At 35.1% G+C, this 14,455-nt stretch overlaps 2 protein-coding genes across 2 annotated transcripts; both read left to right on the top strand.

Moving 5' to 3' along the window:
• The first annotated feature begins 689 nt into the window (after positions 1-689).
• LOC125474087 (teosinte glume architecture 1-like) lies at positions 690-3,575 on the top strand. Its single transcript, XM_048577516.1, has 3 exons — positions 690-1,271; positions 1,781-1,917; positions 2,807-3,575. The coding sequence occupies exons 1-3, from the start codon at positions 952-954 to the stop codon at positions 3,289-3,291; spliced, it is 942 nt and encodes a 313-aa protein (XP_048433473.1). The 5' UTR covers positions 690-951; the 3' UTR covers positions 3,292-3,575.
• Positions 3,576-8,230: 4,655 nt separating this feature from the next.
• On the top strand, positions 8,231-8,626 carry LOC125474168. Its single transcript, XM_048577610.1, has one exon. It carries the CDS (start codon positions 8,231-8,233, stop codon positions 8,624-8,626), a length of 396 nt encoding a protein of 131 aa, XP_048433567.1.
• Positions 8,627-14,455: the final 5,829 nt, after the last annotated feature.

Below are 14,455 nucleotides of genomic sequence, written 5' to 3' on the forward strand. Positions count from 1 at the left end.
TCAATAATCAAATCGTATAATTTACAAAATATAATTTAAATAGACAATCTTCCTAACATTACTATTCACATGATTAAAAGTTTTATAGCCTAAATTTGTAAATTATGTGATGTGTTACAAATAGAAAATAAGCATGTTAATCAACACTTAAATAATAATCTAATTATCAATAATCAAATCATATAATTTACAAAATATAATTCAAATAGATAATCTTCCTAACATTACTATTCACATGATTAAAAGTTTTATATTCTCCATGTTGATCATTATAAAATGTGCAACTGGATTGAAAAGTAATAAGATATATACCTGTCTCTTTCGTTACAAGTCCTTTCCCTGTAATTTTCTTCAATATCACACAACTTTTGTTCTTTAAATTATTATTTATTTTGCACTCCTAAATAAAGAAATGGAGTTTTAACTAAACACTTATGATATTGTTCACTTTTAATGTTAAAGACATTTTTACTCACTCTTGATATTATTCATTTACAACATATTTTTATTATTTTATTAAAAATTCAAAATTTTCAAATCATTTTAATTAATTTTTCTATAAACAAAAAAAATGCTTCAAACTGGCCCAATAAACTAGGGACAAACAGAATAATAGAGGTAAAAACAAGCCGAAACCTCTCGGCCTCATGTGGTCCTCCCTTGATTTATCTGCTCTCTTTCTATTGTTTAAACAAAAACATTTTACCAACTATGGGGAAATCTATGTATTTATATTCCCTGAGTCTCTTAGTGGAGGGGATTAAACTTATATATTTCCAACTTGGGTTTTTCACATTGCAATGAATCCTTTGACCCTCCTTGTTTTAGTGGGAACAGAATTATCATAGTTCATAGTGCTCATTATCCTCAAAACTCAACGCAGTTTCTAAGGAATATAATTCCTCTGTTTTTCTTTCCAGCAGATCCGAGTTATTCTTACACCGGGCAGCAATGGAGTACTGGGACTTCGAGGACAGCGACCTTGCTGCTCTGGTGGGTTCCAGTATCTCACAACCCCAGATGGAGAATCGACCAGCTGAATCACTAGGATTGGAGGAGGACCCAATGAAGCTCTCATCGTCCGGAAGGCTTAGTGGTAGTAACAATGGAGGTGATAAACTGAAATTTCTATGCCTGGTCGACGGTTGCAGGGCGGACCTCAGCCGTTGTCGGGAATATCATCGGCGGCACAGAGTCTGCCACCTCCACTCCAAGGCCCCTGTTGTCGTCGTCAGGGGCGAACAGAAGCGATTCTGCCAGCAGTGCAGCAGGTGCATAATACACACACACGCACACACACACAGAGATATATATATATATATATATATATATATGAACAGTTCACCATGCTTCATTAATAGTTTTTGGTAAGAATAGTCTAATTGTTTTATTTAAATCCGATAGTAAGAGTAGGTTTTATATTGCTTCTGTAAAGGCTAAAACTTCAAAGTATTAATGAACAATTAAAAACTTATCGTATAAATACTTCATAGAAAGGCACTGGAATTTTAATAATAAATTCTACATGTTTGTAACAAGAGCACTTTTAGCATAAGTGCTTTACACAAGAACAGTTTCAAACAAGTCCTAATGTATTTGGTTCAAGGCTTAAAACTACAACCTATCCGATGAATTATCTTTCTAAAATGAATAATCTCCGGTGTTTTCGTTGTCTTATGTATCTTGCCCGGCGAATTTTATGGACAATTGATTAACAAAGAGCTTTTTTTTTTTATTTTTTTTTATCAGTTTGAATCACAATATCTAGATATGATTGTAGATTCCATTCTCTGGTGGACTTTGATAAGGTGAAGAGAAGCTGCAGAAAACGTCTCAGTGGACACAACCAGCGCCGGCGGAAACCTAAACCGGAATCCTTGTACTTCAGTTCCCACTTCTTCTTCTCCACATACAAAGGTATGGAGTCTATGCACCAAATCACTTGAATTGTTTAATTAGGACTAAGTAACTATATTTTTGTTGCTGTCTTCAGTCTTGATAGATGTTTTCCGAACTGGATTTATTTTGCTAAATTGTGATTAACTCTTGGTTTAGAACCAAAAATGGAATTGAGACGAGTACATTTGTCTTTAAGAGGACTGACACACCGTTCTTATAAGAGCACAGATTATTGGCATCAGTGTAGCCAGCAAAACAAATAGGAATGAATCGATGGATTTATATCAATATCCCCTACGATATCTATTGACAGACGTCCTACATAGAGAATTTTATATTTTTCATTCGTTTGGTAATCATCCATATTGATTATTGCCTTGCCTTATGTGTAAAATTATCCGAGAGGTGGGTCATCGGCCCACTTCAAACAACATTGATGTTGTTCCTAATTTGTTAATTATCACATGTCACATCCCAACCCGAGCCCCCACCACATCCCGGCCCGCTCCACCACCGTAGCACGATATTATCCGCTTTGGGCCCCGACCACGCCCTCACGATTTTGTTTCTAGGAACTCACACGAGAACTTCCCGATGGGTCACTCATCCTGGGAATGCTCTCATGCGCTACTCGCTTAACTTCGCAGTTCCCATGGAACACGAAACCAGTGAGCTCCCAAAAGGCCTCGTGCTAGGTAGGGATGGAAATATACATATAAGGATCACTCCCTGGACGATGTGGGATGTCACACGACAAGTGTGAGATTTTATCAAAAAATGTCTCGGTGTTAGATGAAGTGGGGTTAAAATATTTAAACTCTTCTTTTTTCTTTCTTTCTAAGGCCAATGTGAGATATTTCAACATCATAAGATTGTTATTTATGCCTCTCTATTTCTTAACATTCAGGTCCCAGGATCGTGCAATTTGGTAATCCACGAGTATGTGCAACAACTAATGTGAGATGTATCTGGCCTGTTAAGGACAAAAAAGGAGCAGAATCCATGCGTTCTAACTACCACCACCAGTGGTTGTACGCAGCTGACGAACGAAGTCCTCCCAATTCCTTCAACGGCGGAGGAGATAAACAATTTCTTTTCTTGCAAGCAAATGATCCTAAAGCCGCTGCAGGCAACCGAGCAGCCCCTCAAGCTTTCTTGTGCCAGCAACAGAAGTTTCCAACAACCATTGCTGCTGCCTCACCAAAAAGCACTAAGGGTTGTGCCCTCTATCTTCTGTCATCTCATCCAACACAAAATCCAGTTAGTGGGCTAAACCACTGGGCTCAACCCACTGTCACCACAACTCATCCATGCTCACATAATGTGGAGGACAGGCCTGTAAATCCAGAAATGATGTTTCCAATGTGCCCTGATGGCTTTTGGGACAACTGAGCGCAAATGCTTCCAATTTTATTGGAATAGCTTGTGTTTTTAATACTTTACTAGTTTCTCACATGTTGATTGAATAAGTAATCTGGGACTAGTCAACTGTAGAAAACTTCCCAACCATTTGAATGTTTTGAAGTAATTGTGTTTTATGGAAACGAACAATAGTGTTTCTTCCATTTGCTTTCCAAACTAGGAGATGACAAGTTAGTTTGATTTGTGCTTGATTATATCAATATATAATCCAATTAAAGTCTGAAGAGTGAGACTGATGATATCAGGAGTTTTAACACCCACCTGTTTTCTACATGACTACCGTGTTTATTTTTAGCATTTGAATTGAATAATTTAAAAGAAAATCAAGTGACATAAATAAATTCGACCAAAAAAAAAAGTGACAGAAATAAACAAGAATGGCTAGAAAGATAAGAGAGTAGTGCCGAAATTATTTCCCATGACATACATTCTATTAGAGTTTCCTTTCTTATAATAGAGAACAATATAATCCCATGGTTGAGGAAGGAATTCAAAGAGTTATCGACTCTAAGCTAAAGCATCATCTTGAAACTTGGATGAAGTTTGAAGGCAATTGCTCCCACACAATCCCAACTATAGTGAAATTAATCATTATTTGTTCGTATTGATTCTCAACATAAACGTGACCAAATTAAGATGATAGCCGAATTCTAACATGTGTTATCACATGACGAAAAAAATAGAGAAATAAGATATAACATTGGATACATTCAAGAATTCGTTGTGATATAGAGTTGAGCTCAAATTTTGATAGATTTTGATAGCGGGGCGACTCTAATTGGCCAATTAGAGTGCTTAAAATGTACCTGATTAAATATTTTGCCTCAAAGTTTAACATTAATCAGAAAATAACCATTTTAGACTTTTAGTACTGATTTATGAATATTTTCTGCATGGGTTTCGCTCCTTTCTTCTACAAAAGAAGCCAACATTTCAAAGTTCCAAGCATTCTCTGCCCAAAGCCATTATTTCAATATCTTCCTCTCTGTCATACAAATAATGATTTGGTGGAATGATGATAATGATGCTGGCATGGCTCAATCAAACAAAAGTTCTTGATGGTTAATTGATCGGGTCATTTAATCTAATTGAGCCGTGCCAATATCACAAACATGTTACACATAATGTGTACACACTACACATAGATAGTCCTCCCATCCTGTGTATCTAACTTCTTGTTGTGGCCTTTTCTTCTCTATGGAATACATTGGGCTTCATCAATTTTCATTACGAAAGCACGTAAACTCAGACAGAAAACCCAGGATGGGAAAAGGGAGAAAGCCTAAAACTCAGACAAAATGGACTCTCCTTTAGTCAGCTAGTGCTGTCTAATTTGAGTAACTCGCACACTGGTAAGATCATTGTGGGTCCAGTGAAAACGGAATTATATGAGTTTCATGCTATTGTGAAAGGTGTATTTTGAATAACATCGTCTCGGTCGACACCACAAATCAAGTTTTCTCACTTCCATGCTAATATAGAAGAATTGGAGTAAATTAAGATGAGATACTATCTTGGGGACATGTCGCGTTGTCACAGCCTTTGGATTGGGATCAGTTGAATTCCTTAACGATTGAGACCCCCAAAAAGTGAAAAAGAAATATCTCTTGTCATGTTAAGGTAATCAATCTTATGGTTCTTCGTTATCTGTATTGGCAAGAACTTATTGAATCCATCATTTGCGCTAATAATAAATTAAAAGTTGCTCCTGCTATTCAGCGAGACTAACTACTATATAAGTAACGTAAGTAGTGAATTATCCTGATGAATATAATATTTCTCTTTAACCCGTTACATCTCAAATTCAAAGTCTCTCCTCACCCAAAAGCGCATGAACACAAAAGTTGTGGATGGATGCAAAGCAACTACGCCAGTTTGGTTCATGAAAATATTCGATCACTTGCCGCATAAAAAAATTCAAAATTCAAACCGAGAACATAGTAAGAGTCAAAGGCTGGGAGGGAGAATGGACTTACATTAGAAAAGAAGATAGAAAAACAAAGCAAACATGGAAAATAAACAAGAATTCCAACACGCACTAATAAACCAAGTTGTATATAGAGAGGGAATTAGGAATAGGGGACTTTTCAATCAGGTAGAAATAGAATATCTTATCCGCGAAATTTAAAAGTTAGAGAAATGTGGAAGCTTTTTTCAAATTTTTCTACTGTCTAGATAGCACATGCTTGAGTAAAGCAAAGCATCCCCAATTTGCAAGTATCCTTAGCCATAGCTTGATCCATCATCCTAAAGTATATATCATCAGATCATATTCTCCTTTCTCTATCTTTCATTAACCTCCAAAATACAACTGCATAGACATGGTATATCTCTTTGTATGTATATGATAAATACATGATCCTTACCATATATACTACAACGCTAATATCTTTATCCCGGTTTTGCTACAGTAGAACGAGATTCTTGTTAAGAAATAGCTTGTGTGTGTGTGTGTGTGTGTGTAATTCGTAATTACTTCATGCTGATCAGTATATATATATATATATATCATGTGTCTGAGTTTGCACTCTCTAGATTTGCTACATGAAAAGCCAAGCAATCTGAATCTCCTCATATATGATGAAAGTGGATCGACCGAGAGTGCTGGTGTACTTTGAAAAAGACACCGTTCTTATCCCACCAAATATATGCCCCCTGCAAGTTTGCCAGTTTAGGGTTTTTTTTTTTTTTTTTTTTTTTTCCTTTTTCTATTTTTTCAAGAAATTATGCTTGCTGTCTAAATCTCTAGCACCATATGCCTCGTCCAACGACCCAAGCACACAAACAAGAAGCATGAGGTATTGTCTAGTGCCTGTTTGCTACCAGTGTACCACCATATACATATATTCTTGTTGGAAAACAATTCAGAAATAAATAAAAAATAACAGAACTTGAAATATTTTATTGACGAAAAATACTTGCTATACAGAATGAAATAGCAGGAATAAATACATGAATTAAATTGGTAGCAACTTGATTAACCACAAGTAGAAGCTAGCGCAAAAGTTATGTCCTTCGAACAGTATTTCAATCTCACTCTTGTGCCTGTGGTTTTACAATGTCTGCTCGACCATGATACAACTATCTAATTCTATAACCCGCACTAGATTATAGAATTCTAGCGAATTGTTTTGTGTGTAACCCGCACTAGATTATAGAATTCTGGAGAATTGTTTTGTGTGTTTACTCTCTCGAAATTTTGTACGGAAGAGAAAGAGGAAGAAAAGATGATTCTATTTGGAAACTGTGATTGCAAATATATAGATTGTTTCACACCCTTTCAACTACCTGTTGAGCGTATTTGAAAACACACAACTCTTAGAAAGAGTTGTGTCTCTTAATCAAACGTTTCTTAATTAACATGTTAATTAAAAAACTTAATCTGAAATTATAATTAATGAACTTGGATTAATTTTAACTTCCAAGGCATTAGGCTATATTATACAAACCTAATCCACACAATTATAAGGACCAAACCTTCATTCAATTTCCATATGGTCCAAGTTCTAATTACTAGAACAAAGGATTAGACCTATATAAATAGCAATGGAAACTAAAAGTTCCTCATATGGGACACTAAGAATCTCAAAAGTCCAACAATTCTCTCCGTAAATTTGTAAAATATGATGATCACGATGAGGATGACGATCAGTTGCATGATATTTTTCCATGGTCAGTTACTTGAAAATTGATCTGCAAAACATGCACGACCGATCGTTATTCTTTCGAGCACTTTATCTCTTTTTGGAGACGGATGTATAATCTATTCGGTTGTCCTCATGGATCAAGCAACAAAAAGTTGATTAAAAATCACTTTTTAAAACTTGGGGAATCATAATCAGGATATGCAAATTAATCATTTAATACATCACGAAAACATGTCCTTAATTGTAACATAGGCTAATAGTAATCGTTTAGCTCGTGGGAGAAGCATAAAATTCTTGCTTAATTCTCTAAAATGACACATTTAACTGTAGTAGGATATGTGGCCTTTCTCTATAAGTTCTTAATTAATTAGTTTCCAAGTGATTCTGTTCTTTTTATATATTCTAACGCTTATTTATTTTATTTGTCACTGGCAACTAATTATTAGTTTATTAGTGTGCCTAACCTCCCCAAACAATGTGAAGGACATAATTAATCAAACATAATTATTGGTTTTAGAAGAATAATTGTTGAAACTTCCACATGGAAAAATTGACAATACAAATTGCAATAGATAATATATGGTGTTATTTTTAAGGGTGTACTATCCACGCATCTCATTTTACTTCTCACACATCCCTTGATAATTTCTGTCCGTTGATCTTCTTTAATTCATTTGATCTGACGGTCAAAAATTAAAAAGATGTGTGAGAAGTAAAATGGGGTGTGTGGAGATCACACCCCTATTTTTATTGCACCTGAAACTCTTATGATAAAACTCAGCTCCAACTGAGCTAGCAGCTGGGTAAGTTGTGAATGATATTGTGTTGTAAAATTAGTTCGTTTCTCTGAAATTTGGCAATAGTTAAAAAACAAATTCTCATATCTTATAAAGTATTTGTTAACTAATTAGCTGATAGTGATGATCCATACATCGGGATAAATGGAACACGTACATAATTAAAGATGATTCTTCCAGATATTTAGTAGAAGGACCACGATATATACTGTTCGACCATGGCCATCTGCTGCACCCATTTCAACTTGATCAGCAACTTTTTCGAAAGAAAAAGAAAATGCGTACCGCAACAAAAAAATGTTATATATATATATATATATATAGACTCCTCAGTCGTTGCACTACAACATATATATATATATATATATATATTTATATAGACTCCTCAGTCGTTGCACTACAACATATTTGCTCTAACACATTTGATATAGAGCTACATAGAAAAAAGGGACTCAGATTACGAAAATGGAGTCGAATCGTAAACGCGGAGGTTTCATGAAGGGGAAGTTGATGCCGTTCTGCCGAGCTGCAAAACCTAATTCGAAAACAAGTACGCAATATAGTAGCATCGCCATAGCAACAAGCAAGGTGAAGCCGAGCCAGGCTACTACTTCACCAGCTTACTCAGTTGGGTATACAGTCCACGGCCAGGATTACGTGATTGCAGCAGCTCAGCCAAAGCAGAAGGTTTCGTTTATTGTTCCGGCAGGCGCTGCAGATCATCATATCAAAAACAGCCTCATCAAGCAGCAGTACTTTGATCATTATGGCGGTGCTGGTGACGAGGGTGTCGATACGAAGGCTGCCAGCTATATTTCCTCGGTTCAAGAACGTTTCAAGCTCGAACGGATCAACTCTTGATCACAAGGAGGGATAATCAAATAGTGACCCAATACACGTACGATCCATCACACAATATGTATAATTACTATGTTCGATCTCATAATAAAAATCCCTAAACATGATTTAATATTTGTGCAGAGAGATCGAATTTCATTTGTTTAATTATGTGTATCACCAAATTTAAAAGTTACAAGTATGGCATCATTTGAGTCAGTATTGCATGCATGCATGATTAATACGATGTTCGAATCAACGATCAATTGTTAATAATTCATTACATCTGTGCACCTGATCTTAATTAGTTATCACAGTCTTCATCACATGGCACGAAATCAATGGATATGCACACCCAAATTTAGATGAATACTGCTGTGTATAATTTCGAATTTGGTGATTAATCGATGTGTACTGCTATTGATTTCCTGGAGAGTTGATCAACTGCAGAACAAAAGAAAATTAGTGTAAGCATTTTTATATTGGAGGATTTCAAACCCTAAATCAGTGTACGTTTTCCTATAACACATGCATGTCAAAAAAAACCTGAAAATTTATGTTTACTTTAAATAAATATGATATACGTCAACCAGGAACTAGAATTGAAAAACTTATTAGGAATGTATAATTAACAACCAGACCACATTAATTTTCATGATTGATTTCATTTTAATATTTTAATATCACTACTAAATCACTCATATTGGAGGTTTAGAGCATAGACTAGTTTTTTTTCCGTTGCTTGTTGGTTTATTTGGTGTTGGAGAAATACATTTGTTTTAGCTAGATTTTGAATGACTGACAAACCTACAATTTCTATTTGTACTTACCTTAGTAAATGGTTGAATGCTAAGACTCACAAGATTAACAAAACCTATAGTATTGAATCTTTGCTCTGTTGGGAAGCTCCTTCTTCGGATTGGTTTAAGCTTAATGTTGATGATTGCAATAAGGAAAATAATATTCTACTGGATTAGGTAGTGTTTTAAGAGATTCTTATGGTTAATGGATTTTTGAGTTTTGCGCCAATTTGGGCACAAGTAAGATTCTCATTGTTGAGTTATCAAGACATTATTTGGATTACCATTGGCATGAAGATTACATATTGATAAATTACTAGTGGAATCAGACTCTAACCTTAAAGTTCATCAGGTGTTGCAAGTTGTGTCAATAATTATTCTTTGGTCCCCTTGTTTTGTCCTATCGGGTTTGCTTCAAGATCTTGGCGCTTATCTACTTGAAAAAAATTTGTAGCGGATAGTTTAGCGACTTATAGTCTTGATTTAAATTTAGGCAACTTTTACTTTGATAATTCTTCTTCTTGTTCAGTTAATTTTGTTCGTGAAGATTAACTTGGGATTTTCATATCTAGATTTATTATTAACTAACTTTGTTTTTATTCTTTTATTTTTATTTTTTATTTTTTGGTAAAAGTTTCACTTTATTACCAACCAGTTTCACTTTATTACCAACCAACTGAAACATTTACAAGCTAACTAAAGGCAGTCCAAAGTACACATATAAACAGCAAAAGATGGGCCAGAAACAAAATAAAACACAACAGGAGCCAATCAACAGATAGGCCCAAACCAAAGCTACACAACAGAATCTGGAAACTTCTACAGTATTCACAACCTCCCTTGTTCCACAAGATCCATCCAATTCCTCTCCCACCACCAAGCATTGCCTCATTGGATGCACCTTCCAACTCCGATCCGCTCCTTGAGCACTTCCATAAAAATAGGATAGCCGACCACTAAACAAGAGAAGCCAACTATCAGGATGAAGTCCGTGGAAACCCACGAACGACACTGCCGGTAAAAGTAGACAACATAGAGAAAATGGTGGTGTTGGAAACACCTGAGCTGGTGTAAACACCAAAACTCTATGCACGATCTCAACAGTATGCATGACAAAAGTTCGGAATAGTAATTATTTAGGAGAAAGGGATACCCACAAGGGCAGAGGAATTGAAGACATTAGTGAAGCAATAAGAGGGACAACACTGTAGAAACCAAGAAGAAATAAGAGGAAGAAAGAAAGGGGGGAAAGGCGACCGATCCCGGCTAAAGCTAGGATCGGCGCCACTGTAAATTTCTGAAGATTAAAAACCTCACACTAAAGTGAGAAAAACTCTCACCACTGAGAGAAAGGGATTATGTTAACCATTAAATAGCTTTGTTTGGGCTATTATCATTTAGCCTCCTTTTTCAAACCCAAAAAATAAAAATAAAAAAAAAATAATGAAAAGGGTTTGAAAACTTTGAATTTTAACGATAAGGACAAAATTAAGGATAAAATGAATAATACCAAAATTCATTTTTTAGTGTAAAAATAAGATTTTTCATTTGAGTGAACACTACCAGGTGTTTTTTATTATAGTTAAAAAAAAAAAAAAAAACTTATTCGGAATTTAGGACAACTTTGAATTCAATTTCGTGATAACTTAATATGCGAAAATGAAAAATATGGAGCTCGACAAAAGAATTTCTATTAAAGTTTTTAAATTCTTAGTTGAAAAGTTAATGGGTGAAAATGAAACATCGTAATGATTTATTTTCTTTACTTTTGCTTTTTCTTTCTAAAGTGGAATTAAGAATCGCACATTATCCTCTCCTTTTACTCTTTAGGCTGTGGATCTTACGGTCCTACCCTACAATTTTAGGTTAAAAAATCTTTTCGGTACTACTTGGTTTTCAGTTCATTCTTCAGGTTAATTATTTTTTATTAATTTGATCATTGTGTCTCTTCTATTGGTAATAATGATTGTTTTTCCCTAAGTTGACCTTATTTATTTTAATGTGTGCTCATTTATGTGCGACACATGAGCACACTAATATTACTGAATTTGGACAAACGATCAAAACAGGAATATGTACACTAAAACATAATGATTAAATTGACGATTTTTCAAGTTAAAAATTCGATCAAACCACAAAGATCACGGTGGCCGAATAAGCTGCTAGAACATGCAACTTATTACGATTCAAGCTATTGCAATTTGCAGCTACGTTGATACTCCAAGTTGATGTTAAATTATTGCCTTATTGGTTCACTTTCTAAATACTAGGAGCTACCTCTCTTACCACTTCTGTGAAAGCATATATTCGTGTCAAACGAACTATATTAGCCCAAGGATGGATTAATTAAAAGGATATAAAGCCACAACCATCAAAACTAATTAGCAATGGAAAGTAACCCAATATTCTTGCAAAGTTACACTATGTTTGGAATTTTTGCGTGAAAAAAAAACTTGGAATTTGGGACCTCCAATTCTTAAGTTTAAATTTCATGTAAATATGTGTCATTTTTTAATTTATATGAATGAAAGTTTAAAAATAACAAATTCCGTATTCAATTCCATTGTTCTTTTAAGTTTACCAAACAAGAAAATTCGTAAATTCTAAAAAAAAAATCTTGTCGTTTCAATTTCCGTCATTGTACAATTTATACATTTTATCTCTTTAAACGTTTAATCATCATCAAATTGATGAGTTTTTCTATCAATACAATGCAACACGTAACTAACATAATATCCCATATAAGAGTCTCAAAGTTTACAATACCATCCGAATCATCACACAGTCAATTGGACAGCGTGCACAAAATGATATGCAATGTCAATTAAACCTAACATTTTTTCTTGTATGACCTATTGGGCTGTGAATCCGGCCACTGAGATGGACGGCAATAGGCCCAAATTGACCATGGGGTCCAAAAAACAATCATGCCTTGGTGTATGCCAGCGCCAAATGTTGGGCTAACCCTAAAATACACATCACCGGCGTCAGTCCAATTCAACAAAAACCGCAGTCATGGAATTTTGTCCTACCGCCTTCTCTCTTGACATAACTTCAGGAATACGTTTGCCCTTTCTCTTTCTTCCTTTATCGATTCATTCCAAGATCACATGCCATATACCCCCAGTCGAACGCCAAGTGTACATACTACAAACCGGTATATTTTTTGGCTGTCTGGAACACCATAGAAAACCTCGTGTACAGGGTATCTTTATCTGTATTTTATGCATATAAGTAACGATTGTCCATGCGAAAGAATATTTTTACAAATAACTTATGAACTATGACAACCATAACATAATTGGATTTTAGGCCTTTAAACTCTTACACATCTGTAGTAGACGATAAATTCTACATAATTAAATTTTATAGTTGAAATTTTTACGCATCTGTATTAGACGATAAATTTTATAATCTCAATTTAGTCAATCAAACACCATATTATATCCGTTACAAATAGTTAAAGTAAGTAAGAATATATCTCGTTTGACCACCAATATAGAAAAATATCTAAGCTCAGGAATTCAAGGCCAATTTTAAGTGGGGTTTCCACCCTGATAGGGATGGACTGGGAAAGCAGCAAAAGATATTTGGTGTGCACCGTGCAGATCGAGTTGGGAGAGTAAGGAGAGAAGATGTCGTGGAAAGAAGGACACCAGGGTGGGCAGAGGGTCTTTGGGCACAGCTGATCTGGACTCCATGCTCGCGACCACGACAACCTACGGCCAATCCCAAAACAGGATAAAATTTGGTACACGTAAATATGGAAAAGGATGAGGACGTGGTTGATGCGACAAAAGCTTGTTTAAAATATCGAATAAATGAAAATATCATTATGTAAATTTATGAATATACTAATATCAGTTATTTTCGATTAAAATTGTAAAAATTTGCAATAGGTAGTATATCAATTTATCGAATTTAGTATAAGATTTCAGAATGAATTTCGAGAATAATGAGTTCGTAACTAATTTTTTTTTTCACCTGTTTAGCATAATCATCTCATTTTGTAAAAATACTAATTTTAAGCAATATCAAACATAGAGTTAAAAAAACGCTTGAATAAACTAAAATTACACCTTTCTTTATGTCATGTGAACTTATTTTAAGTCATTTAAAATGAGTCTTAAATTAACCGGCTCAACCCATGCCAAACTAATCCAAGCCAATCTATACAATTAGTCCAAGTCAAGTCAATCTTATGTATCAAATGCATGCATTCAAAAAGATTTGTAGCTTTGCTCGTTTAGAATATTCACATTTGAACCGGTAGTTTGAGTTTAATTCCCCTTTCCTGTTTATTATCGCTTGAAAGAATAAAAAGCAGTAATAAACGAAAAGTAAACAAGGCACAATATAAAAGGTTTATTAGACGGCTAGATATGCACAAATGATGTTTGTGAATTCTAATCTAACTATTCAAACAGATATACATTTAATACTTCGGTGCAATCCTAGTAGTATATTTATAAATTTTTAGAACCGATTGAACATGTAATTGATCAACACTCACATAAGATTGAAATTCTTTTGGTGAACTGGAAATCGCATTACCAAGGCAAAGATGCTAAAAATTTACAAACGAGGCCTACATAGAGGCAAGCAACTACTAGCTAAAAAATAAAGTCGGGCAATGCAAGGGGATGCAGATTGAAAGGACGTTGCAACCTATGCTAACACGTCACCCCTTGCATTACCAATACAAAAGTTTAAGGAGGGCATGGAAGCCTATCGTTGTTAAGTACATGAACAAGGGAAATGGGGCCCGATTGACCCAGGTGTAATCGCACATCTCCCGACATTGTCGCGACACAAGATGGTCTGTTGCCATATTGACTGATCTTGGGATCCAAGACCAGCGACAGTCTTGAAATGACTTTCCAAGCTTCTTGCTCTTGATCAAAGCAGGAAAGGCCTCCCAACTACCATTTGTCAGAACATTCCTCAGCCAAGAGATAGATTTTAGTGAGTCGGACTCAATAATCACCGAATTTAAGCCCAAGGGAATGCCCAGCTCAAACCCCTTTAGAACTGCCACCATTTCTGCAATTGC

Source organism: the organism of the source record quoted next, unplaced genomic scaffold, assembly GCF_019419815.1.
Source record: "Pyrus x bretschneideri cultivar Hongxiangsu unplaced genomic scaffold, Pyrus_bretschneideri_v1 Contig12, whole genome shotgun sequence".
NCBI classification, from domain to species: domain Eukaryota; kingdom Viridiplantae; phylum Streptophyta; class Magnoliopsida; order Rosales; family Rosaceae; genus Pyrus; species Pyrus x bretschneideri.